Raw genomic sequence first — 26631 nt, 5'->3', positions numbered from 1 at the left:
AAAGAATAAAAATGAATGGCTGGGCACGGTGGCACATGCCTGTAATCCCAACGGCTGGGGAGGCTGAGGCAGGAGGATTTTGAGTTCAAAGTCAGTCTCAGCAACAGCAAGGCACTATGCAACTCAGTGAGACCCTGTCTCTAAATAAAATGCAAAATAGGGCTGGGAATGTGGCGCAGTGGTTGAATGTCTCTGAGTTCAATCCCTGGTACACACACACACACACACACACACACACACACACACACACAAATGAATGAAGAAAGTCTACAGGACTGATGATACAAAATCAAGAAAACCAATATTTTCATAATAAGAGTTTCAGAAGGAGAAAAGAATGAGAAAAAAAACCCAAAAAGTTTATTTAAATAAATGATGGCTAAAAATTTCCCAAATTGGGAAAAGAAATAACTATTCAACTACAGGAATATCGGTGGCCTCAAATTGAATTCAACACAAAGAAGACTTCCCCAACACCCACTATAATCAAACTAATAATATCAAACACAATTTTGAAAGGAGCAAGACAATAGAAACATATTACGTACAAGAGATAATTAGGTATGGATATCAGAAATTTCTCAGCAGAAACCTTGCAGGCCAGTGTAGAGTGGGATTATCCTTTAACTAAGCATACCCAGCTAAACAGTCCTTCAGCAATGAGGGAGAAATAAACACTTTGCCAGACAAAAGATAAAAGAGTTTATGACCACTAGATCTGCTTTACAGAAAATTCTAAGTAGAGTTCTTTAACCTGGAAGAAAAGGATTCTTATTAGTAACACACAGAAGTATGAAACTCAGTGTAAACAGTAAGCAAACAGTCAAATTTGGAAAACCTGAGTACTATAAAGATATGTCAAATATATTTCAACTATATGGAGGTTAACAAACAAATCTATTGAAGACAACCATAACTCTGATTTTTTAAGAGATTCATTTCATCAAAAGGCATGTTGTGATACCAAAACACTAAATATTGAAAGGGGAGTGAATGTGTAGAACATTTAGGTAATCAAAGTTATCAGCTTACACATAGAGAAAACCAGCAAGGTCTTTATACAATGCTGACATAAAATATATGTATTTCAATATAATTGAAAATAAAATATTAGAAGTAGGAATATCAAAATATTTCACTCAGCCAGACTCGGTGGCACATGCCTATAATTCCAGTGACTTGGGAGGATGAGGCAAGAAGATTGCAGATGCAAACCCAGCCTCAGCAAATTAGCAAGGTCCTAAGCAAATTATTGAGGTCCTATCTCAAAATAAAAGATAAAGGGGTGGGGATGCAGCTCAGTTGGTAGAGTGCTTGCCTCACATGTGCAAGGCCCCTGGGTTCAATCCCCAGCACACACACACACACACACAAATAATTAATTAATTAAAAAATAAAAGATAAAAAAAGGGATGGGGATGGGACTGGGATTGTGGCTCAGTGGTAGAGTGCTTACCTAGCATGTATGAGGCACTGGGTTTGATCTTTAGCACCACAAAAAAATAAAAAAATAAAGACATGTCAATCTACAACTAAATAATATTTTTTAAAAAGGACTAGGGATGTGGCTCAGAGATTAAGCACCTCTGGGTTAAATCCCTAGTACAAAAAATAGATAGATTGATAGATAGATAGAGATGTAAAGATATACTATATATATCTCTATATAGATATAGTCCCACTCAAAGATGGTAAAAAAGAAATGAATAAATAACTCAAAGCTGGAAATTCCCCATTATCACAAAAAAATTTTTAAAAAGCTGGAAATTATCTGCATTAAAAATAATATTTTTAATTCTAAAAAATGAAATATATGTTTTATAAATTAAGAAATAAATCTTGGGAGTTGGGGTTGTAGCTCAGTGTTCGAGCAAGTGCTTGCCTAGCATGTGTGAGGCACTGGCTTCGAATCTCAGCACCGCATATAAATAAGATAAATGTCCATTGATAACTAAAAAAATATTTTTTTAAATAAATCTTGGGAGTATATGCAGAGGAACTGTAGAATATGGGGGCTGAGGCTGTAGCTCAGTGGCAGAGTGCTTGCTTAGCATGTGTGAGGCATTGTGTTCGATCCTTAGCACCACATAAAAGTAAGCAAATAAAATAAAGGCATGCTGTCCATCTGCAGCTACAAAAACAATTTTTTCAAAAAGAACCGCAGAATATGATGCTCATTCTATAAGTCATAATTATACTAATAAATAAATTTGAAATAATAAAAAGAAAAATGTTATCAGTTTAAACTAGTCTGTTTTAAGTATAAGAAATTTTTTGTAAGCCTTATGATAACTAGAGTCAAAACCTATAGTAGACACACAAAAGATTTTTAAAAAGAAACCAAAGCACACTACCACAGAAAATCATCAAGTTACTAAGAAAAAATAGCAAGAGAGAAAGAAAGAAGGAAGGAAGGAAGGAAGGAAGGAAGGAAGGAAGGAAGGAAGGAAGGAAAGAAAGAAAGAAAGAAAGAAAGAAAGAAAGAAAGAAAGAAAGAAAGAAAGAAAGAACCTACAAAACAACCAGAAAACAACAAATGGCAGAAGTAAGTGCTTACATACACATCATATCTTGAATGTAAATGGATTAAGAGACAAGGGGTGAGCTAGGCGTGTTGGTGCACACCTGTGATCCCAGTGACTAGGGAGGCTGAGTTAAGGAGCATCACAGTTTGAGGCCAGCCTGGGCAACTTAGTGAGACCATTTCTCAAAATAAAAAATTAAGAGGACTGGTATGGGGATGCACCTCAGTGGTAGAGCACTTACCTAGCATGCATGAGGTACTGGGTTCAATCAGCAATACTGCAAGAAATAAAATTAAAATTAAAATAAACATGAAGTGACTGAATGGATAAAAATACAATAAGATTCAGCTATATGCTATGTATATGGAATTCACTTCACCCTTAAGGATACATATAGGCTAAAAATGAAGGAATGGAAAAGATACTCTGTGCAAATGGAAATCTAAAGATAGCATATGTAGCTATAGTTATATTAGGCAAAATAGACAAAAATGATAAAAAGAAACAGGAAAGTCATCATAGGGGTTTCAGAGGTATAGCTTACTGGTAGAGTGTTTGTTTGGTATGTGCAAGGACCTGGGTTTGATCTTCAATCCACAAAGAAAGAAAGAAAAAGTAAGTCAAGCCATTGATAAATAAGTCAATTAAGAGGATATAACAATTCACCATGTCAGCCTAGGATCTGATTTCCTTAACAAAATCCCTAAAGCACAAGAAGTTAAATCAAGAATCAATAAATCGGATGGATTCAAACTAAAAAGCTTCTTCTCAGCAAAAGAAACAGTCAATAATGTGAAGAGAGAGCCTACAGACTGGAAGAAAATCTTTACCACATGCATCTCAGATAAAGCATTAATCTCTAAGATAAATAAGGAACTCAAAAACCTTAACACCAAAAAAAAAAAAAAAAAAAAAACATAAAAACCCAAATAACCCAATCAATAAATGGGCTAAGGAACTGAGCAGACACTTCACAGAAGATATACAATCAATCAACAAATATATGAAAAAATATCCAACACCTGTAATAATTAGAGAAATGCAAATTGAAACTACTCTAAGATTTCATCTCACTCCAATCAGAATGGCAAATATCAAGAATACAAGCAACAATAAATGTTGGCAAGGATGTGGGGGAAAAGGTACACTTATACATTGATGGTGGGATTGAAAATTGGTGCAACCATTATGGAAAGCAGTGTGGAGATTCCTTAAAGAACTTGGAATGGATCCACCATTTGACCCAGCTGCCCCACTCCTCCCTTTATACCCAAAGGACTTAAAATCAGCATACTACAGTGATGCATCCACATCAATGTTTATAGCAGCTCAACTCACAATAGCTAAACTATGGAACCAACCTAGATGCCCTTCAACAGATGAATGGATAAAGAAACTGTGATATATATATACATATATATATATATATATACATACATATACATACACACACACACACACACACACACACACACACACACCATGGAATATTACTCAACTTTAAAGAAGAATAAAATTATGGCATTTGCTGGTAAATGGATGGAGTTGGAGAATATCATGCTAAATGAAATAAGCCAAATCCAAAAAACCAAAGACTGAATGTTTTCTCTGATTAGCGAATGCTAATTCACAATAAGGGGAGGTGGTGCTAGGGAAGAACAGAGCTACTTTAGATTGGAGGGGAGTAGAGGGGAGTGAAAGGAGGGGAAGGGGTACGGGGGTAGGAAGGATAATTAGGGTGAAACAGACATTATTATCTCATGTACATATGTGACTGCATGACCAATGTGATCCTACAATATGTACAATCAGAAAAATGAGAAATTATACTTCATTTATGTATGATTTATCAAAATGTATACATGCATTCTTCTGTCATGTACAACTAATTGGAACAAATTTTAAAAATTAATTAAAAGGATAAAACAATTATAAATATCTTGGTATCCAATATTAGAGACCCTAAATATACAATGCAAATATTAAAAGACCTAAAAGGCTAACAGATAGGGCTGGAGTGTAAAATGCATACTTAGCATGTGCAAGGAAGTGGGTTTAGTCCCCACTTGTATGTGTGTGTGCGCACACACATAAACACACACACACACACACACACAAATCTAAAGGGAGAGATATATGGCAATACAATAATAGTAAGGGACTTCACTACTCCATTTTCAGCAACAGGCAGATCATCTTGGCATAAAACCAACAAAGAAACATTAGTTTTAAAGTTTTAGACCAAATAGAACCTATAGAATCTTCTATCCAACAGTGAGGGAATATACATTCTTCTCAGGTACATATAGAATATTCCCTAGAAGAAATCATATGTGAGCAGCAGGGCCGATGCAGGGGGCGACTGGCCGCAAGGCGCTATGCCGCACGCCAACCAGCCCACGGTGCGGATCACGGAGCTCACCGACGAGAACGTCAAGTTCATCATTGAGAATACCGACCTGGCAGTGGCCAATTCTATTCCGAGAGTCTTCATCGCCGAGGTCCCCATAATAGCTATTCACTGGGTTCAGATTGATGCCAATTCCTCAGTCCTTCATGATGAGTTCATTGCTCACAGGCTTGGACTGATTCCCCTCACTAGTGATGACATTGTGGACAAGCTGCAGTACTCTCGGGACTGCACGTGTGACGAGTTCTGCCCTGAGTGCTCCGTGGAGTTCACCCTTGACGTGCGGTGTAATGAAGACCAGACACGGCACGTCACGTCTCGAGACCTCATCTCCCACAGCCCCCGGGTCATTCCGGTAACATCCTGAACCGAGATAATGACCCCAATGACTACGTGGAGCAGGATGACATCCTCATCGTGAAGCTGAGAAAAGGCCAGGAGCTGAGACTTCGAGCCTATGCCAAAAAGGGCTTTGGCAAGGAACATGCCAAGTGGAACCCCACTGCAGGGGTGGCTTTTGAATATGATCCAGACAATGCCCTGAGGCACACAGTGTACCCCAAGCCTGAGGAATGGCCAAAGAGTGAATACTCAGAGCTGGATGAGGATGAGTCACAGGCTCCCTATGACCCCAATGGCAAGCCAGAAAGGTTTTACTACAACGTGGAGTCCTGTGGTTCTCTGCGCCCTGAAACCATTGTCCTCTCAGCCCTCTCTGGATTAAAGAAGAAGCTGAGTGATTTACAGACGCAGTTAAGCCACGAGATCCAAAGTGATGTGCTAACCATAAACTAGCTTCAGCTCACCTGTTTCAGCAAAAGTGAGGATTCAAGACAGTAGCTAGCTTTCAGGTCTCTGAGACCTTCTGGTTTCGGAGCTCTGGACTATTGTTCATGCCTCATGACAGGCCATCAGTGTTGGCTATAGGGGGCTGCAGATAAGATTACCAGGAACACCACTGGAATTTAGGGTAGGACAGTTTTTACGAGATATTGAGCATCCCTGACCCTATCTGTTAATTGCTAATAGTGTTCCCCAGAACCCAAAACATCCCTTCCATCCCATTTCCTAGCACACCAGCAGAGGGCCATACTGCTTCCCTTCTGAGAACCACTGAGCTGGACTCCTGGTGATTCCAGCTCTTTAATACCCTTTCTGTCCAAAAAGAAGGAATTCTCACAGCTGTATCTTAGGGTTTTGGTGTTACTGAGTGCTAGAACCTTCATTTAGGCAGCTGATAAATGCTCCTGGTTCTTTCCCCCAGGTCCAGGCTACTGGCACTTCAAATTGCTGAGTGTCCCTAATTTGAGAAGTAATCCTTTAGGATACACCCCCCACAAATAAACATGCTGTTTGAACGCCTGCAGAAAAAAAAAAAAAAAAAAAAGAAATCATATGTGAGACAAAAGAACAAGTCTTAACAAATTTAAGATTGAAATTATATCAAGGTGTTTTTCCAAGATGGCAGAATAGAGGAGGTCACTTTCCTGGTTGCCTTGTGGTATAAAACCAAGAAAGCAATTATGCAGCTTCTCAGCAAGGTGGGTGAAAAAGAAAGGAATTTTAACGGCAATTAATTCTGGACACTTAAAGCAGATCAGTAACTCAGGGAGTTGGATATAATAAAATAAGGAAGAAATTCCAGTACTGCCACCACCAATGACACAAGTGGCACCTGCTGGAGCAGTCCTCCCTCTCCTCTGTGAACAAAGTGGAGGGATAAGAAAATTAAAGGAATCTGCATTTTTAGAAGGCCTGAGGTATGTCTGGCAATGGAGAGATCAGAGATCAAAGACACAGCTCAGTTAACCTGACAAGTTTGCTGCACAATGCCCTTGTGTATGGGCAGAAGTAGGGGGACAACAAAAGCTACAACTCTCCTGGCTGCCTGAGAAGGATAGAGAAAGGAACCATTCTGCAGCTTTGGCACAGGGTCAACAGCTGGGGTAACTTATTCCTGGCAACTGAGTTTAACCCTAAATGCAGGCCTGGCAAACCCACACAGCATGACAAGGTGTGCCTAAGTGACCAGGAGAAAATCAAATATGGAGAGGGGTTTACACAGAGGAATCCTGGTCGTGGTCCCTATTTCCTCACTCCCCTTCAATCTGAATGCTTGCAGGACTGGTTTGAAGAGACTCGTCCAGCCTGGAATTCGAAAGGGCTGGGGTGGGAGTGATTGAGATTGGAGGCTGAACCTGAGAAATCAAGAAACATGGGGTAAGTGGGTGAAAGAAGGGACTAAGGATTGTTTCCTCCACCACGGAACGCAGGGGAGATTCCTGAGGTGCAGCCTCTCGTCTTGGAAGGGCAACTGCTGAGTCCAGGAGTTGCACTGATTTAAAATCTTCAGAGCAATCTCAATTCAATGAACCTGGAGCCTACCTAAGTGTAAAGCCCACCTCTGGGAACTCCACCTAACACTGCTGAGAAGGGAAACTGAGAATCTTTTGACTGCCAACGGAACATTTTTGGGGTGTACTGGGGAATTTTTTTTTAATTAAAAATCATAAATTTACATAGGGCAATGTTGTTTGATTCATTCTGTTATTTTTCCCCTTCCCCCCCACCACTCCCACCCCTATTTTCCCTCTATACAGTCCTTCCTTCCTCCATTCTTACCACCCTCCTTATCCCAAACCCTAACCCTAACACTAACCCCTCCTACACCCCCTTATATGTCCTCATCCGCTTATCAGCGAGATCATTCGTCCTTTAGTTTTTTGAGATTGGCTTATCTCACTTAGCATGATATCCTCCAATTTCATCCATTTGCCTGCAAATGCCATAATTTTATGAGTCTTCATGGCGGAGTAATATTCCATTGTATATATATGCCACAGTTTCTTTATCCATTCATCAACTGCATCTAGGTTGGTTCCACAATCTGGCTATAGTGAATTGAGCAGCTATGAACATTGATGTGCCCGTATCTCTGTAGTATGCTGATTTTAAGTCCTTTGGGTATAGCCCAAGGAGCGGGATAGCTGGGTCAAACGGTGGTTCCATTCCAAGCTTTCTGAGGAATCTCCATACTGCTTTCCAGAGTGGCTGCACTAATTTGCAACCCCACCAGCAATGTATGAGTGTACCTTTTTCCCCACATCCTCGCCAACACCTATTGTTGCTTGTGTTCTTGATAATCGCCATTCTAATTGGGGTGAGATGAAATCTTAGGGTAGTTTTGATTTGCATTTCTCTTATTACTAGAGATGTTGAACATTTTTTCATATATCTGTTGATTGCTTGTACATCTTCTTCTGTGAAGTGTCTGTTCATTTCCTTAGCCCATTTGTTGATTGGATTATTTGTATTCTTGGTGTAGAGTTTTTTGAGTTCTTTATAGATTCTGGAAATTAGCACTTTATCTGAAGTATGAGTGGCAAAGATATTCTCCCACTCTGTAGGCTCTCTCTTCACATTACCGATAGTTTCCTTTGCTGAGAGAAACCTTTTTAGTTTGAATCTATCCCAGTGGTTGATTCTAGCTTTTATTTCTTGTGCTATGGGAGTCCTGTTCAGGAAGTCTGATCCTAAGCCAACAAGTTGAAGGTTTGGACCTACTTTTTCTTCTATAAGATGCAGGGTCTCTGGTCTGATTCCGAGGTCCTTGATCCATTTTGACTTGAGTTTGTGCAGGGGAGAGATAGGGATTTAGTTTCATTATGTTGCATACGGATTTCCAGTTTTCCCAGCACCATTTGTTGAGGCAATCTTTTTTCCATTGCAAATTTTTGGAACCTTTGTCTAGTATGAGAAAATTGTATTTATTTGGGTTTGTGTCCATGTCCTCTATTCTGTACCATTGATCTACCTGTCTATTTTGGTACCAATACCATGCCGTTTTTGTTACTATTGCTTTGTAATAGAGTTGAAGATCTGGTATTGCGATACCCCCTGCTTCGCTCTTTCTACTGAGGATTGCTTTAGCTATTCTGGGTTTCTTATTCTTCCAGATGAATTGCATAATTGCTTGCTGTATTTCTGTAAGGTACACCATTGGGATTTCAATTGGAATTGCATTGAATCTGTATAGCACTTTTGGTAGTATGGCCATTTTGACAATATTAATTCTGCCTATCCAAGAACATGGAAGATCTTCCCATCTTCTAAGGTTTTCTTTAATTTCTTTCTTTAGTGTTGTGTAGTTCTCATTGTAGAGGTCTTTCACCTCTTTTGTGAGATTGATTCCCAAGTATTTTATTTTTTTCGAGGCTTTTGTGAATGGGATAGTTTTCCTAATTTATCTTTCTGAAGATTCATCACTTATGTATAAAAATGCGTTGGATTTATGAGCATTGATCTTGTAACCTGCTACTTTACTGAATTCACTTATGAGTTCTAAGAGTTTTCTGGTGGAATTTTCAGGTTCCTCTAAATATATAATCATATCAGCGAACAGGGATAGTTTGAGTTCCTCTTTTCCAGTTCGTATCCCTTTAATTTCTTTGGTTTGTCTAATTGCTCTGGCTAGAGTCTCAAGAACAGTATTAAATACAAGAGGTGAAAGAGGGCATCCCTGTCTTGTTCCAGTTTTTAGGGGGAATGCTTTCAGTTTTTCACCATTTAGAATGATATTGGCCATGGGCTTAGCGTAGATGGCCTTTACAATGTTAAGGAATGTTCCCACTACCCCAATTTTCTCTAGTGTTTTGAGCATGAAGGGATGCTATATTTTATCAAATGCTTTTTCTGCATCTATTGAAATAATCATGGATTCTTAATTTTTAGTTTGTTGATATGGTGAATGACATTTATCGATTTCTGGATGTTGAACCAACCTTGCATCCCTGGGATAAAACCCATCTGATCGTGGTGCACTATCTTTTTAATATATTTTTGGATGCGATTTGCTAAAATTTTGTTGAGAATTTTTGCATTGATGTTCATTAAGGATATTGGTCTGAAATTTTCTTTCCTTGATGTGTCTCTGTCTGGTTTAGGTATCAGGGTGATATTGGCTTCATAGAATGAGTTTGGGAGGGTTCCCTCCTCTTCTATTTTATGGAGTACTTTCAGGAGTATTGGAATGAGCTCTTCTTTAAAGGTTTTGTAGAACTCGGCTGAGAACCCATCTAGTCCCGGACTTTTCTTTGTTGGTAGGCTTTTGATGACCTCTTCTATGTCATTGCTTGAAATTGATTTATTTAAGTTGTGTATGTCCTCCTCGTTCAGTTTAGGTAATGCACATGTCTCTAGAAACTTGTTGATGTCTTTGAGGTTTTCTGTTTTGTTGGAATATAGATTTTCAAAATAGCTTCTAATTATGTTTTGTATTTCACTCGTGTCTGTTGTGATATTTCCTTGTTCATTCCGAATTTTAGTAATTTGAGTTTTCTCCCTCTTTCTCTTTGTTAGTGTGGCTAAGGGTTTATCAATTTTGTTTATTTTTTCAAAGAACCAACTATTTATTTTGTTAATTTTTCCAATTGTTTCTTTTGTTTCAATTTCATTGATTTGGGCTCTGATTTTAACTATTTCCTGTCTTCTACTACTTTTGGTGTTGGTCTGCTCTTCTTTTTCTAGGGCTTTGAGCTGTTGTGTTAAGTCGTTTATTTGTTGATTTCTACTTCTTTTGTTGAATGCACCCCATGAAATAAATCTTCCTCTAAGTACTGTTTTCATAGTGTCCCAGAGATTTTGATATGATGTGTCTTTGTTCTTGTTTACTTCTAAGAATTTTTTTATTTCCCTCCTGATGTCTTCTGTTATCCATTCATCATATAATAGTGTATTATTTAATCTCCAGGTATTGGAGAAGTTTCTGTTTTTTATTCTGTCATTTTTTCTAATTTCAATCCATTATGATCTGATAGAGTACAAGGTACTATCTCTATCTTCTTGTATTTGCTAAACAGTAGCTTTGTGGCATAATATATGGTCTATTTTAGAGAAGGATCCATGTGCTGCTGAGAAGAAAGTGTATTTGTTCTTTGTTGGATGGTATATTCTATATAAGTCAGTTAAGTCTAAATTGTTGATTGTGTTATTGAGATCTATGGTTTCTTTATTCAATTTTTGTTTGGACGATCTATCCAGAGGTGAGAGAGGTGTGTTAAAATCACCTAGTATTATTGTGTTGTGGTCTATTTGATTTCTGGAATTGAGAAGGATTTGTTTGACATACATGGATGAGCCAATGTTCGGGGCATAGATATTTATGATTGTTATGTCTTGCTGATTTATGCTTCCCTTAAGCAGTATGTAATGTCCTTCTTTATCCCTTCTGACTAGTTTTGGCTTGAAGTCCACATTATCTGAAATGAGGATGGATACTCCAGCTTTTTTGCTGTGTCTGTGTGCATGGTATGTTTTTTCCCATCCTTTCACCTTTAGTCTATGGGTGTCTCTTTCTGTGAGATGAGTCTCTTGCAGGCAGCAAATTGTTGGATTTTTCTTTTTAATCCATTTTGCCAGTCTATGTCTTTTGATTGATGAGTTCAGGCCATTAACATTCAGGGTTATTATTGTGATATGATTTGTATTCCCAGTCATTTGACTCATTTTTGTTTTTTGACATGATTTGGTTTCCCCTTTATTTGGCTATTCCTTTAGGCTAGTTCCTCCCGTTGCTGATTTGCATAGTTGTTTTTCATCTCTTCCTCATGGAATATTTTGCTGAGAATGTTCTGCAATGCTGGCTTTCTTTTTGTAAATTCCTTTAGCTTTTGTTTATCATGGAAGGATCTTATTTCATCGTCAAATCTGAAAGTAAGTTTTGCTGGGTATAAGATTCTTGGTTGGCATCCATTTTGTTTCAGGGTTTGGTAAATGTTGTTCCAGGCCCTTCTAGCTTTTAGGGTCTGGAATGAAAAATCTGCTGATATTCTTATTGGTTTTCCCCTGAATGTAATTTGATTCTCATCTCTCGTGGCCTTTAAAATTCTGTCTTTATTTTGTACATTAGGTATTTTCATTATAATATGCCTTGGTGTGGGTCTGTTGTAATTTTGTATATTTGGAGTCCTATAAGCCTCTTGTACTTGGTTTTTCATTTCATTCTTCAGATTTGTGAAATTTTCTGATATTATTTCATTGAATAAATTGTTCATTCCTTTGTTTTGTTTCTCTGTGCCTTCCTCAATCCCAATAATTCTTAAATTTGGCCTTTTCATGATATCCCATAATTCTTGTAGATTCTGTTCATGATTTCCTACCATCTTTTCTGTTTGGTCAATTTTGTTTTCAAGATTAAATATTTTGTCTTCAATATCTGAGGTTCTGTCTTCCAGGTGTTCTATCCTATTGGTTATGCTTTCTTACGGAGTTTTTAATTTGGTTTATTGTTTCCTTCATTTCAAGGATTTCTGTTTGGTTTTTCTTCAATATCTCTAACTCTTTATTGCAATGATCTCTTGCTTCTCATATTTGCTCCTTTAACTGTTGATTGGTGCGATCATTTAATGCCTGCATTTGCTCTTTCATCTCCTCATTTGCTTCCCTGATTGTTTTAATTATGTACATTCTGAACTCCCTTTCTGATATTTCTTCTGCTGTGCTGTCATTGGGTTTTATTTATATAGTATCTAGGTTTGTTTGAGACATTTTCTTCCCTTGTTTTCTCATATTGGTCGGATATCAGTGGGACTTTGTGATATTTCAGAATTCTTCTATTGGCTTATATTGTCCCTGCAGATTTCCAGTGTATCACCTTCCTGCCTTCAGTAGCCTGAAATCTTGGAGTAACTTGATAATGCAGTGCCTCCAAGGAAAGCTGCCCCTAATCCTCTACTGGTTCCAGGACTTGGAGCCGGCTCTGTGTGGAAAGGCTCTCACTGGGGGGGGTCTGCTCCGAGAAGCTAGCCTGGAAAGGTGCTTCCCGCCGGAGGGGGCCGGACTGCGGGCTGCTTGGGGAAGTCCCTGGCTTCCCTGTCCTGGTCCCTGAAGCAACCTGTGGGCAGGAACTCGCCGCCCTGGTTCAGGGACTTGAAGCTTGGTTCTGTGCACAAAGGCTCTCACGGGGGGGCCTGCTCCGAGATGCTGGAGAATCTGGCCCTGTGGGAGGAGCCCACCACCGGAGTGGGCAGGGCCACCTGGGGAGGACTCTTGCTGCTCTGCCTTACTCTAATAAGCCACCCGAATCCGGGCCTGCCACCCGGGCAGCGCTTCACCGCTTCACCGGGTGGGGGAGACCATCCCAAGGTTCTATTTTAGTCTGAGTCTCTCAATGCCTCCCCTTCTTGAATCCTGGGTTCTGGAGCAACTGGAGATGCAGTCACCCTCTTGTCCACCATCTTGGATTGTCCTGTGGAAAAAGCCTGCGGCCGGGGGGCAAGTCCGCCTGGAGAGGTCTCTGGCTGCCTTGCCCTGGTCCCAGAGGCTGCTTGCGGGCCGGAGGTCACCGCTGGCTTGGGGACTTGTGGCTGGCTCTGTGTGGAAAGGCTCTCACTGGGCGGTCTGCTCCGAGAAGCTAGCCTGGAAAGGCGCCTCCCGCTGGAGGGGGCCGGGCTGCGGGCTGCTTGGGGAAGTCCCTGGCTGCCCTGTCCTGGTCCCTGAGGCAACCTGTGGGCAGGAACTCGCTGCCCTGGTTCAGGGAACTGAAGCTTGGTTCTGTCTGTACTGGGGAATTAACCTGCAGGTGTTTAACCACTGAGCCACATCTCCAGTCCATTTTTATATTTTATTAGAGACAGGTTCTCACTGAGTTGCTTAGTGCCTCACTAGGTTGTTGAGACTGGCTTTGAACTCCAGAAACAATTCTTTAACTTTACATCGAGATCTTTTTTGTCTTTTAATTTTATTTCTTTAATCTTTTCTCTGTTCACTTGTGATGTGAATGGTTCATGGACACACATACACTCACACACACACACACACACATATATATATTCATATTTGTTTCTTTTTTCTCATTTCTAGCATTTTTTGAAGGCAGTTATTTTTCAGTTATTTTTCATGGATCAGTATTTTTAAGGACTAGGATGTTTTATATTTCAGTTTAATTCTTGCATTTTTTATTTACACATTTTTAAATTTTTATTTCAAATTTTTTTCTCTCACTTATCTGTTTCCCTTCTCTTTCTCTCTTTTCTTCTGCTAAGAGCCAATCTCTGTTGTTCTCTTTCACTCTTCCTTTAATATTTTACTTCTATTTTCTTTCTTCTTCCCACATAATCATCACATCCTATATCACTTCTGTTCTCTTCCTGTTCACTGTTCAAAATTGTAAATCCTTTTACAAACACTGTTTTTACTGTTGGCAATAACAGATCATATCATTTCTGTTTATTATGACAATTGACGTTGTAGATGTCATGGCAGGAACTATTTTGTTTAAGACTGTATATTGTTTGCATTGGTGGTTGTTATTACTCATGTCCCCCTAAACTGTGAGGTACTGGAAACCTTCAGGGACACTGTAAGTCCCCAGGGTAGAAACTCTACTCCCTCAGATTCATACTGTTCAATGGGTAACACAAACAACATGAAAAAGCAGGGGAACAAATCACCTCGAACAAACCAAAATACTTCAACAACAGAATCCATTGACACCACAAGTGGAAGAAATGTTAGAGAAGTTTAAAATGTTCATAGTTAAACTGATCTCCATGGAAAAGGATGATATAAGGAGTGAAATCCAAGGGAAAATGCAGGAAGTGAAAGACCACTTCAATAAAGAGACAGAGATTCTGAAAAAAAATCAAGCAGAAATCTTCAAAATAAAGGAATCAATAAACCAAATTAAAAATAAAATTAAAAATTCAATGAAAAACATCACTAGCAGACTAGACCACTTGGAAGACAGAGTTTCAGGCAAGGAAGACAAAATATATAATCTTGAAAATAAAGTTGAGCATGGAAAAAAGATGTTAAGAGACCTTGAACATGTTATCCATGAAATATGGGATAACATGAAAAGACCAAATATAAGATTTATCAGGATAGAAGAAGCCTTGGAAATACAAACCAAAGGAATGCACGATCTTTTCAATGAAATAATGTCAGAAAATTTCTCAAATCTTAAGAATAAAATGGAAATCAAATACAGGAGGCCTACAGGAGCCCAAATATACAAAATTACAACAGATAACATGACGGCATATTATTAGCAAAATGCCCAACATACAAAATAAGAATAGAATTCTAAATGCTGCTAGAGAGAGAAAAAAAAAAAAAAGCTCACATTTTGACGAAAACCAATTCAGATCTCAGCTGATTTCTCAACTCAAACCCTAAAAGCTAGGAGGTCTTGGAATAATATATATCAACTTTTGAAAGAAAATGGATGCCAAACAAGAATACTATAACCAGCAAAATGAAGCTTCAGAATTGAAGATGAAATAAAACCTTCCACAATACACAAAAGTTAAAAGAATTCACAACTAGAGGGGCTGCAGATATAGCTCAGTTGGTAGGGTGCTTGCCTTGCATGCACAAGGCCACGGGTTCAATGTCTAGCACCACAATAAAAGGGGGAAAAAAAGGAATTCACAATTAGAAAGTCTGCACTACAAAACTTAATAAGGTATTTCATGAAGAAGAAATAAAAAATAAAACTGAAAACCAGCAAAGGGAGGTACTACTCTGTAAGAATAGTCAATCAAAGGAGAAACTAATTCAAATTAAAAATCAGAAATGAATAAGAATAATGGAATAATAATCATATCTCAATAATAATAGTGAATGTTAATGGCCTAAACTCATCAATCAAGACACAAGTTGGCAGGCTGGATTAAAAAACAAGACCCCACAATATGCTGTCTCCAATGGATTCACCTTTTAGAAGAAGATATTCACAGACTGAAGGTAAAAAGGATGGGAAAAAACACATCATTCACAAAGATCTCATAAACAAGCAAGGGTTTCTATCCTCATATCAGGAAAGTGGACTTCAAGCCAAAGTTAATCAAAAGGGACAAAGAACATTTCATACTGTGTAAAGGAATTATACATCAACAAGACATAACAATTGTAAATATTTTTGCCCCTAACAATGGAGCATCTACATACATCAAACAAACCTTTCTCTATTTTAAAAAGCAAATAGACCACAACACAATAATACTGGGTGACTTTAACACACCTCTCTCACCACTGGATAGATCCCCCAAACAAAAACTAAATAAAGAAGCCATAGAACTAAAAAATACAGTTAATAATTTAGACTTCACAAATATATATAGAATATTTCATCCATTGATGACTGAATACAAATTCTTCTCAGCAGCAAATGGATCCTTCTCTAAAATAGACCACACCTTAGGGCACAAAGCAACTCTTAGCAAATACAAAAACAATAGAGATATACCTTGCATTCTATTAGATCACAATGGAATGTAATTAGAAATCAATGATAAAATAAAAAATAGAAACAACTCTAACACCTGGAGACTAAATAATGCACTATTGAATGACGAACTGAGAGCAGAACAAATCAGGAATGAAATTTAAAAAAATACTTAGAGGTAAATAAGAATAGTGATACAATGTATCAAAATCTCTGAGACACTATGAAGGCGGTTCTAAGAGGAAAGGTCAGTGGTCTTGAGCTCATTCATTAAAAGGTTAGAAAATCGCCAAATAAAAAATCTAACATTACATCTCAAAGTCCTAGAAAAAGAAGAGCAAATCAACATCAAAAGCAGAACACAGGAAATAATTAAAATCACAGCCAAAATCAATGAAACTGAAACAAAAAGACAATTCAACAAAATCAACAAAACAAAAAGTTGGTTCTTTGAAAAAATAAATAAAATTAATAAACCATTAGCCACATTTACCAAGAGGAGGGAAAAAACTCAAGCTACCAAAATTCATGATGAAAAAGGAAATAACACCGTGGACACTACTGAAATACAGATGATAATCAGAATTTTTTAAATTCATTTTTATTGTAAACAAATGGGGTCCATCTTGTTTCTCTGTTTGCACATGAGGTACAGGCATACCGTTTGTGTAATCATACATTTACATAGGGTAATAGTTTTTGATTCATTCTGGTTTTTTTTCTCCCCCCTCACAACCCTGCCACCCCTCTTATCCCTCTATAGAATCCCTCCTTCCTCAATTCCTGCCCCCTTCCCACCCCATATATGTGTCATCATCCGCTTATCAGTGAGTTCATTCGTCCTTTAGTTTTTTGAGATTGGCTTATCTCACATAGCATGATATTCTCCAACTGCATCCATTTGCCTACAAATGCCATAATTTTATTATTATTTATGGCTGAGTAATAGTCCATGGTATATATATACCACAGTTTCTTTATCCATTCATCAACAGGGCATCTAGGTTGGTTCCACAATCTGGCTATTGTGAATTGAGCAGCTATGAACATTGTTGTGGCTGTATCTCTGTAGTACACTGATTTTAAGTCCTTTGGGTATAGGCCAAGAAGTGGGATAGCTGGGTCAAATGGTGGTTCCATTCCAGGCTTTCTGAGGAATCTCCACACTGCTTTCCAGAGTGGCTGCACTAATTTGCAGCCCCACCAGTAATGTATGAGTGTACCTTTTTCCCCACATCCTCGCCAACACCTATTTTGGCTTGTATTCTTGATAATCGCCATTCTAATTGGGGTGAGATGGAATCTTAGGGTAGTTTTGATTTGCATTTCTCTTATTACTAAAGATGTTGAACATTTTTTCATACGTTTGTTGATTGCTTGTACATCTTCTTCTGTGAAGCGTCTGGTGATATCCTTAGCCCATTTGTTGATTGGATTCTTTGTATTCTTGGTGTAGAGTTTTTTGAGTTCTTCATAGATTCTGGAAATTAGCACTCTATCTGAAGTATGAGTGGCAAAGATTTTCTCTCACTCAGTAGGCTATCTCTTTGCATTGCTGATAGTTTCCTTTGCTGAGAGAAAGCTATTTAGTTTGAATCTATCCCAGTTATTGATTCTTGCTTTTATTTCTTGCGCTATGGGAGTCCTGTTAAGGAAGTCTGATCCTAAGCCAACAAGTTGAAGGTTTGGACCTACTTTTCCTTCTATAAGATGCAGGATCTCTGGTCTGATTCCAAGGTCCTTGATCCATTTTGAGTTGAATTTTGTGCAGGGTGAGAGATAGGGGTTTAGTTTCATTCTGTTGCATATGGATTTCCAGTTTTCCCAGCACCATTTGTTGAAGAGGTTATCTTTTCTCCATTGCATATTTTGGCACCTTTGTCTAGTATTAGAAAATTGTATTTATTTGAGTTTGTGTCTATGTCCCCTATTCTGTACCATTAATCTACCTGTCTATTTTGGTGCCAGTACCATGCCATTTTTGTTACTTTTGCTTTGTAGTATAGTTGAAGTTCTGGTATTACGATACCCCCTGCTTCACTGTTCCTGCTAATGATTCCTTTAGCTATTCTGGGTTTCTTATTCTTCCAGATGAATTTCATGACTGCTTGCTCTATTTCTGTAAGGTACATCATGGTATTTTTATTGAAATTGCATTGAATCTGTATAGCACTTTTGGTAGTATGGCCATTTTGACAATATTAATTCTGCCTATTCACGAACATGGAAGATCTTTCCATCTTCTAAAGTTTTCTTTAATTTCTTTCTTTAGTGTTGTGTACTTCTCATTGTAGAGATCTTTTACCTCTTTTGTTGGTTTGACTCCCAAGTATTTTATTTTTTTCGAAGCTATTGTGAATGGGTAGTTTTCCTAACTTCTCTTTCTGAAGATTCATCCCTTATGTATAAAAATGCATTGGATTTATGAGTATTAATCTTATATCCTGCTACTTTACTGAATTCACTTATGAGTTCTAAAAGTTTTCTGGTGGAATTTTCTGATTCCTCTAAATATATAATCATGTCATCAGCAAATAGGGATAGTTTGAGTTCTTCTGTTCCTATTCGTATCCCTTTAATTTTCTTGGTCTGTCTAATTTCTCTGGCTAGAGTTTCAAGGACAATGTTGAATAGAAGTGGTGAAAGAGGACATCCCTGCCTTGTTCCAGTTTTTAGGGGGAATGCTTTCACTTTTTCACCATTGAGAATGATATTGGCCATGGGCTTAGCATAGATGGCCTTTACAATGTTAAGGAATGTTCCCACTATCCCAATTTTCTCTAGTGTTTTGAGCATGAAGGGATGCTGTATTTTATCAAATGCTTTTTCTGCATCTATTGAAATAATCATGTGATTCTTAATTTTTAGTCTGTTGATATGGTGAATGACATTTATCGATTTCTGGATGTTGAACCAACCTTGCATCCCTGGGATAAAACCCATCTGATCGTGGTGCACTATCTTTTTCATATATTTTTGTATGGTATTTGCTAAGATTTTGTTGAGAATTTTTGCATCGATGTTCAGTAAGGATATTGGACTGAAATTTTCTTTCCTCGATTTGTCTCTGTCTGGTTTAGGTATCAGGGTGATATTGGCTTCATAGAATGAGTTTGGGAGGGTTCCCTCCTCTTCTATTTCATGGAATACTTTGAGGAGTATTGGAATAAGCTCTTCTTTAAAGGTTTTGTAGAACTCGGCTGAGAACCCATCTGGTCCAGACTTTTCTTTGTTGGTAGGCTTTTGATGACTTCTTCTATTTCATTACTTGAAACTGATCTATTTAAATTGCGTATGTCCTCCTGGTTCAGTTTAGGTAATTCATATGTCTCTAGAAACCTGTTGATGTGTTTGAGATTTTCTATTTCGTTGGAGTATAGATTTTCAAAATAGCTTCTAATTATGTTTTGTATTTCAGTCGTGTCTTTTGTGATATTTTCTTGTTCATTCTGAATTTTAGTAATTTGGGTTTTCCCTCTTCTTCTCTTTGTTAGTGTGGCTAAGGGTTTATCAATTTTGTTTATTTTTTCAAAGAACCAACTATATATTTTGTCAATTTTTTTCTATTGTTTCTTTTGTTTCAATTTCATTGATTTCAGCTCTGATTTTAAATATTTCCTATCTTCTACTACTTTTGGTGTTTCTCTGTTCTTCTTTTTCTAGGGCTTTGAGCCATAGTGTTAGGTCGTTTATTTGTTGATTTTTTTTCTTCTTTTATTGAATGCACTCCATGAAATACATTTTTCTCTAAGAACTGCTTTCATAATGTCCCATAGATTTTGATATGTTGTTTCTTTGTTCTCATTTACCTCTAAGAATATTTTTATTTCCTTCCTGATATCTTCTGTTATCCATTCATCATACAATAGCATATTATTTAATCTCCAGGTGTTGGAGTAATTTCTGTTTTTCACTCTGTCATTTATTTCTAATTTCAATCCATTATGATCTGATAGAATACAAGATATTATCTCTATCTTCTTGTATTTGCTAACAGTAGCTTTGTGGCATAATATATGGTCTATTTTAGAGAAGGATCCATGTGCTGCTGAGAAGAAAGTGTATTCACTCTTTGTTGGATGGTATATTCTATAAATGTCCATTAAGTCTAAATTGTTGATTGTGTTTTTGAGATCTATGGTTTCTTTGTTCAATTTTTGTTTGGAAGATCTGTCCAGTAGTGAGAGAGGTGTGTTAAAATCACCAAGTATTATTGTGTTGTGGTCTATTTGATTTCTGGCATTGAGAAGGATTTGTTTGACATATATGGATGAGCCACTTTTTGGGGCATAGATATTTATGATTGTTATGTTTTGCTGATTTATGCTTCCCTTAAGCAGTATGAAATGTCCTTCTTTATCCCTTCTGACTAACTTTGGCTTGAAGTCCACATTATCTGATATGAGGATGGATACTCTAGCTTTTTTGCTGAGTCCATGTGCATGGTATGTTTTTTCCCATCCTTTCACCTTTAGTCTGTGGGAATCTCTTTCTATGAGAGGAGTCTTGCAGGCAGCAAATTGTTGGATCTTTCTTTTTAATCCAGTCTGCCATTCTATGTCTTCTGATTGATGAGTTCAAGCCATTAACATTCAGGGTTATTATTGAGATATGATTTGTATTCCTGGTCATTTGGCTCATTTTTTTTTTTTTTTTTGACACGACTTGATTTCTCCTTTATTTGGTTGTTCCTTTAGGGTAGTTCCTCCCTTTGCTGATTTACATTGTTGTTTTTCATCTCTTCCTCATGGAATATTTTGCTGAGAATGTTCTGTAATCCCAGCTTTCTTTTTGTAAATTCTTTTAGCTTTTGTTTATCATGGAAGGATTTTATTTTGTCATCAAATTTGAAGGTAAGTTTTGCTGGGTATAAGATTCTTGGTTGACATCCATTTTCTTTCAGGGCTTGAAAAATGTTGTTCCAGGCCCTTCTAGCTTTTAGGGTCTGGATTGAAAAAATCTGCTGATATCCGTATTTGTTTCCCTATGAATGTAATTTGATTCTTTTCTCTTGCAGCCTTTAAAATTCTGTCTTTATTTTGTATGTTAGGTATTTTCATTATAATGTGCCTTGGTGTGGGTCTATTGAAATTTTGTGTATTTGGAATCCTATAAGCCTCTTGTACTTGATTTTCCATTTCATTCTTCAGATTTGGGAAATTTTCTGATATTATTTCATTGAATAGATTGTTCATTCCTTTGGTTTGTTTCTCTACTCCTTCCTCAATCCCAATAATTCTTAAATTTGGCCTTTTCATGATATCCCATAGTTCTTGTAGATTCTGTTCATGATTTCTTACCGTCTTCTCTTTGGTCAACTTTGTTTTCAAGATTAAATATTTTGTGTTCAATATCTGAGGTTCTGTCTTCCAAGTGTTCTATCCTATTGGTTATGCTTTCTATGGAGTTTTTAATTTGGTTTATTGTTTCCTTCATTTCAAGGATTTCTGTTTGGCTTTTTTGCAATATCTCTAACTCTTTATTGAAATGATCTTTTGCTTCCTGTATTTGCTCTTTTAACTGTGGATTGGTGTGATCATTCAATGCCTGCATTTCCTCTTTCATCTCCTCACTGGCTTCCCTGATCATTTTGATTATGTACATTCTGAACTCCCTTTCTGACATTTCTTCTGCCATGCTGTCATTGGATATTATTGCTATACCATTATTACTGTTGTTTGGAACATTTTCTTCCCTTGTTTTCTCATATTGCTCAGGTATCTACCCTTCTACTAGTGAAACTCTGGGATATTGCAGATTTCCTCTATTGACTAATATTGTCTCTGTAGATTTCCAATAACTCACCTCTTAGCCTTCAGTAGCCTGAAGTCTTGGAGGAACTTGATAATGCAGTACTCCACTAGGAAGCTGGCCTTCTAGGGATGGTGGCCTTCAGGTGGGGTATATTCCCTAGTGTCCCTGAGTTGGTCCTCAGTCTCTCAATACCTCCTCTTCTTGGCTCCTGGGTCTTGTCAAAAGTCCTCTATCCTCCTGTAGTTGTCTCAGGAAGGGAGTTGCCCTTCCAATTATGATCACCACACCCTCAGGAGTAATTCCAAATGCCTGCACTGGCCTATAAAGAAGCCTCTGGCTACCTCCGTGTTGGTGAAAATCCTGGGCATGGTGGTCAGGCGGGGTTGTTCAGTGATGGCGTCTGTCTTTGGCCTGGTGGTTGGGCGGGTTGGCTACCTGCTGCCCAGCTCCACAAGGCAGGCGGATTGGGTGCCCACATGCTACCTCTGAGATGCAAGAGGCCTGAATGCTCACCAGCTCACTCTGTGACTGTGACCAACCAGTGATGGCACCAACCTAGGTGCAGGGGTCAAGCGGTGTCACTCAGTTATGACGTCTGTCCTTGGCCTGCTGGCTGGGCAGGTTATCTGCCCGCCGCTTACCTCCGTGATGCAGGCAGCCTGACTCAGCCACCAGCTCTCTCCACAACTCTAGAAATTAATTTGAGATTTATATTCCAAGAAAATAGAATATCTTGAAGACATCAACAAATTTCTAGAGGCATATGACCTACCCAAATTGAAACAGGAGGATATAGAAAATTCAAATATCACCATCAAGCAATGAAATTAAGGATGCCATAAAAAGCCTACCACCAAAGAGAAGACCCAGGACCAGATTTATTCTCAGCCAAGTTCTACCAGTCCTTCAAAGAAGAACTAACACCAATCCTCCTCAAATTATTCCATGAAATAGAAAGGGAGGGAACCCTCCTAAACTGATTCTATGAAGCTAGTATTACCCTGATACCAAAACCAGACAAAGACACATCAAGAAAAGAAAACTTAATCCAAATCCCCTGATAAACATAGATGCAAAAATTCTTAACAAATTATTTGCAAATCACATACTTAAACATACATAAATATATTAAATATATAGTGTGCCATGATAAAGTGGGGTCCATTCCCTAATACTGCTACAAGAAAATGACCTCCCAAATCTTCACTATGTCAGCTTAGGGACTGACTTCCTTAACAAGACTCCTGAAGTACAAGAAGCAACATCAAAAGAATCAATAAATGGAATGGTATCAAACTAAAAAGCTTCTTCACAGCAAAGGAAACAAACAAGAATGTGGAGAGCCTATGGATTTGGAGAAAGTCTTTGTCACCTGCACCTCAGATAGAGCATTAATCTCCAGGATATATAAAGAACACAAAACTTAACACCAAAGAAAACCCAAATGACCCAATCAATAAATGGACTTCACAGAAGAAATATAATCAGTCAACAAATATATGAAAAAAGTTCAACTTCCAGCAATTATAGAAATGCAAATTAAAACTACATGAGATTCCTTCTCACTCCAGTCAGAATGGCAATGATCAAGGATAACAATAAATGATAGCGAGGATATGGGGAAAAAAGTACACTCATTCATTACTGGTGGGACGGCAATTGGTGCAACCACTCTGAAAAGCAGTATGAAAATTCCTCGGAAAACTTAGAATGGACCCACCTTTTGACCCAGTTATCCCACTCCTCGGTTTATATCCAAAGGACTTAAAATTAGCATACTACAGTAACACAGCCACATCATTGTTTATAGCAGCTCAATTCACAATAGATAAGCTGTGGAACCAACCTAGGTGCCCTTCAACAGATGAATGGATAAAGAAAATGTGGTATATGTACATAATGGAATATTACTCATCTATAAAAAAGAATGAGTTTATGACTCTTTGCTGGTAAATGGATGAATCTGGAGATTATCACACTAAGTGAAATAAGCCAATTCCCAAAAAACTAAAGGTTGAATGTTCTCTCTGATATGCAGATGTTAACATACAACAAGGGAGGGAGGGAAAGAAGAGAAATTCAATGGATTAGACAAAGGGGAATGAAGATAAGAGAGGGGCAGTGGTAATAAGAAAGACAGAAGAGTGAATTGGACATAATTTTCATGTGTTCATATATGAATACATCAGCAGTGGAAACTCCATATTATGTACAACCACAAGAATGGGATCTTAATTAGAATAAGTTACACTCTATGTATGTATAATATGTCGGAATACACTCTACTGTCATGTATGTCTATAAACAACAAATAAAAACTAGAAAAAAAGAAATCATATTGTTTTGTTTGTTTGCTTGTTTTGGTTTGGTCTGGGGTTTTTTTGCTGGCTATCTAACATGAAGGCTTGCGCATGCTAGGCAAGCATTCTACCACCAAGCTACAACCTTAGCCCTCATATCAAGTATTTTTTCCAACTAAAATTGTAAGAAACTAGAAATCAATAAAACAGGAATGCTTACACTTGCCACTTCAGTTCTACACAATAATGGAAGTCCTATTAGGCAGTTAGGCAAGAGGAAGAAATAAAGGCACCCACATCCAAAAGAAGGAATTTAAGCTGTCTTTATTTGGTGATGACATGATCTTATCTATAGAAAGCCTTCAGGCTGGAGATGAACCTCAGCAGTAGAGCACTTGCCTAGAATTTGTGAGGTCCTAGGTTCCATCTCCGATACAGGAAAAAACAATTTAAAGATTAGACTCAAAAACTCTTGGAACTGATCTTCAAAAAATATTCTGTAAAGTTGCAGAATTCAAAATTAATATACCATATGAGCAATGAGCTATCTAAAAAATAAATTAAGAAAACAATCTTATTTACAATAGCAAGAAAAAAATATTTTGGAGTAAATTTAACCAAAGAGGTATAAGATCTCTATACAGAGAAATATAAAATAATGATGAAAGACACAAAAGATGAAACAAACAGATATTCTGTGTTCATGGATTGGAAACATAAATACGATAAAATGTCCACTCTACCCAAATCAATCTACATATTTGATGCCATCCCTATATCAAAATTTCAATGATATTTTTATCAGAAATAGGAAAAACAATGCAAAAATTCATGTGGAAGGACAAAATACCAGAAATAGCCAAAAGAATCTTGAGCAAAAGGAGAAAGTTAGAGGTATCACGATACCTGATTTCAAAATACAATACAAAGGTATAGTATTGAAAATAGCATGATTTTCTCATATAAAACGACTGGTTGCCCAATGGAACACGATAGAAAATTGATAGAGAAACTCAAACATTTACAGTCAAGTGTTTTCAACGAAGGTGCTAACAACACAGAACGGGAAAGACAATTTCTACAATAAATGGTGTTGGGGAAACTGGATATCCATATGAAGAAGAATGAATATGGATTTTTAATTCACACCACATAAAAAAAAATCAAGTCAAAATGGATTAAAGACTTAAATATAAGACCTGAAACTATAAAATTACTAGGAGAAAACTCCATGACATAGGTATGCATGATGAGTTATTGCACATTATGTAAAAGGCATAGACAACATAAGCAAAAAAAGGAAACTACAAATTTCTGCATAGTAAAGAAAACAAAAGAGAGTAGAGATAACCTATGGATCGGAAGAAAATATTTGCATATCGTACTTCTAATAAGGGATTCAACACAATATAAGGAACTCAATACAATAGCAAGAAATCAAATAATTTGATTAATAATGGGCAAAGGATCTAAAGAGACATTTCTCAAAAGAAGACATATGAGTGGCTGACAGATAAATTTTAAAAATATTCAGTATCACTAATCATCAGGAAATGCAAATCAAAACCATAATGAGATATCACTTTATGACTACCATGAAAAAAAAGAAAAGAAAAATACCAAGTGCTGGCAAGCATGTGGAGAAAAGGGAATCCTGGTATGCTGTTGGTGAGAATGTAAATTAGTATGGGCATTATGGAAAACAGTATGCAGGTTCCCTAAAAAAAATAAAAAACAGAATTAACATATGATCCAACAAATCCTCTTCTGGTTATGCACCCAAAGGAAGGGAAATAAGTATGTTGAAGAGACATTTTCACTACCATGTTCATTGTAGCATTATTCACAATAACCAATATATGGAATCAACCCAATGGTCCATCACCTGAGACTGGATAAAGGAAATGTGTATGTACAATGGAATCCTGTCATTTGGGACAATATGGATGAAACTGGAGAACACTATACTAAGTTAAATAATCCAGGCACAGAAAGTCAAATATTACATGATCTTGCTTATATGTAGAATTTAAAAGATTGAACTCATAAACAGAAAGTAGAATGGTTTTTACCAAAGGTTAGAGGATCAAGGAGGCATCTGGAAGAGGAGACGTTGGTCAAACAGTACGTTTCAATTAGACAGTAGGGAAATGTTTTAGGAATATGTTCTATCGCACAGTACGGTTAGTGTAGTTAATAATTATTGTATATTTCAAAATTGCTGAAAGAGTGGATTTTAAAAGTTTCTCACAATAGAAAGAAATTAATAAGCAAGTGATGTGATAGATATGTTACTTAGCCTGATTTAATCATACCAAAATGTATACACATATACCAAAACATCACATTGTCACATTGTATCCCACACATGTATAAGTATCATTAGTTAAACAATGACATTTAAGCTGGGCATGA

General features: G+C 37.4%; 1 protein-coding gene and 1 long non-coding RNA gene across 3 annotated transcripts in view; one reads left to right on the top strand and one right to left on the bottom strand.

Moving 5' to 3' along the window:
• The window catches only part of LOC306651733, a 495681-nt gene that overhangs the window by 137501 nt on the left and 331549 nt on the right, over window positions 1-26631 (bottom strand). The gene's annotated exons all lie outside the window — the stretch shown is intronic.
• On the top strand, window positions 4869-6293 carry LOC306650630 (DNA-directed RNA polymerase II subunit RPB3-like). Its single transcript, XM_079122740.1, is given in 2 exon segments — window positions 4869-5297; window positions 5300-6293. Coding segments are annotated over 2 exon segments (825 nt in total). The 5' UTR covers window positions 4869-4903; the 3' UTR covers window positions 5731-6293.

Source organism: Sciurus vulgaris, assembly GCF_902686455.1.
Source record: "Sciurus vulgaris genome assembly, chromosome: X".
Lineage (NCBI taxonomy): Eukaryota > Metazoa > Chordata > Mammalia > Rodentia > Sciuridae > Sciurus > Sciurus vulgaris.
This window is presented reverse-complemented; position numbering and strand designations above follow the sequence as displayed.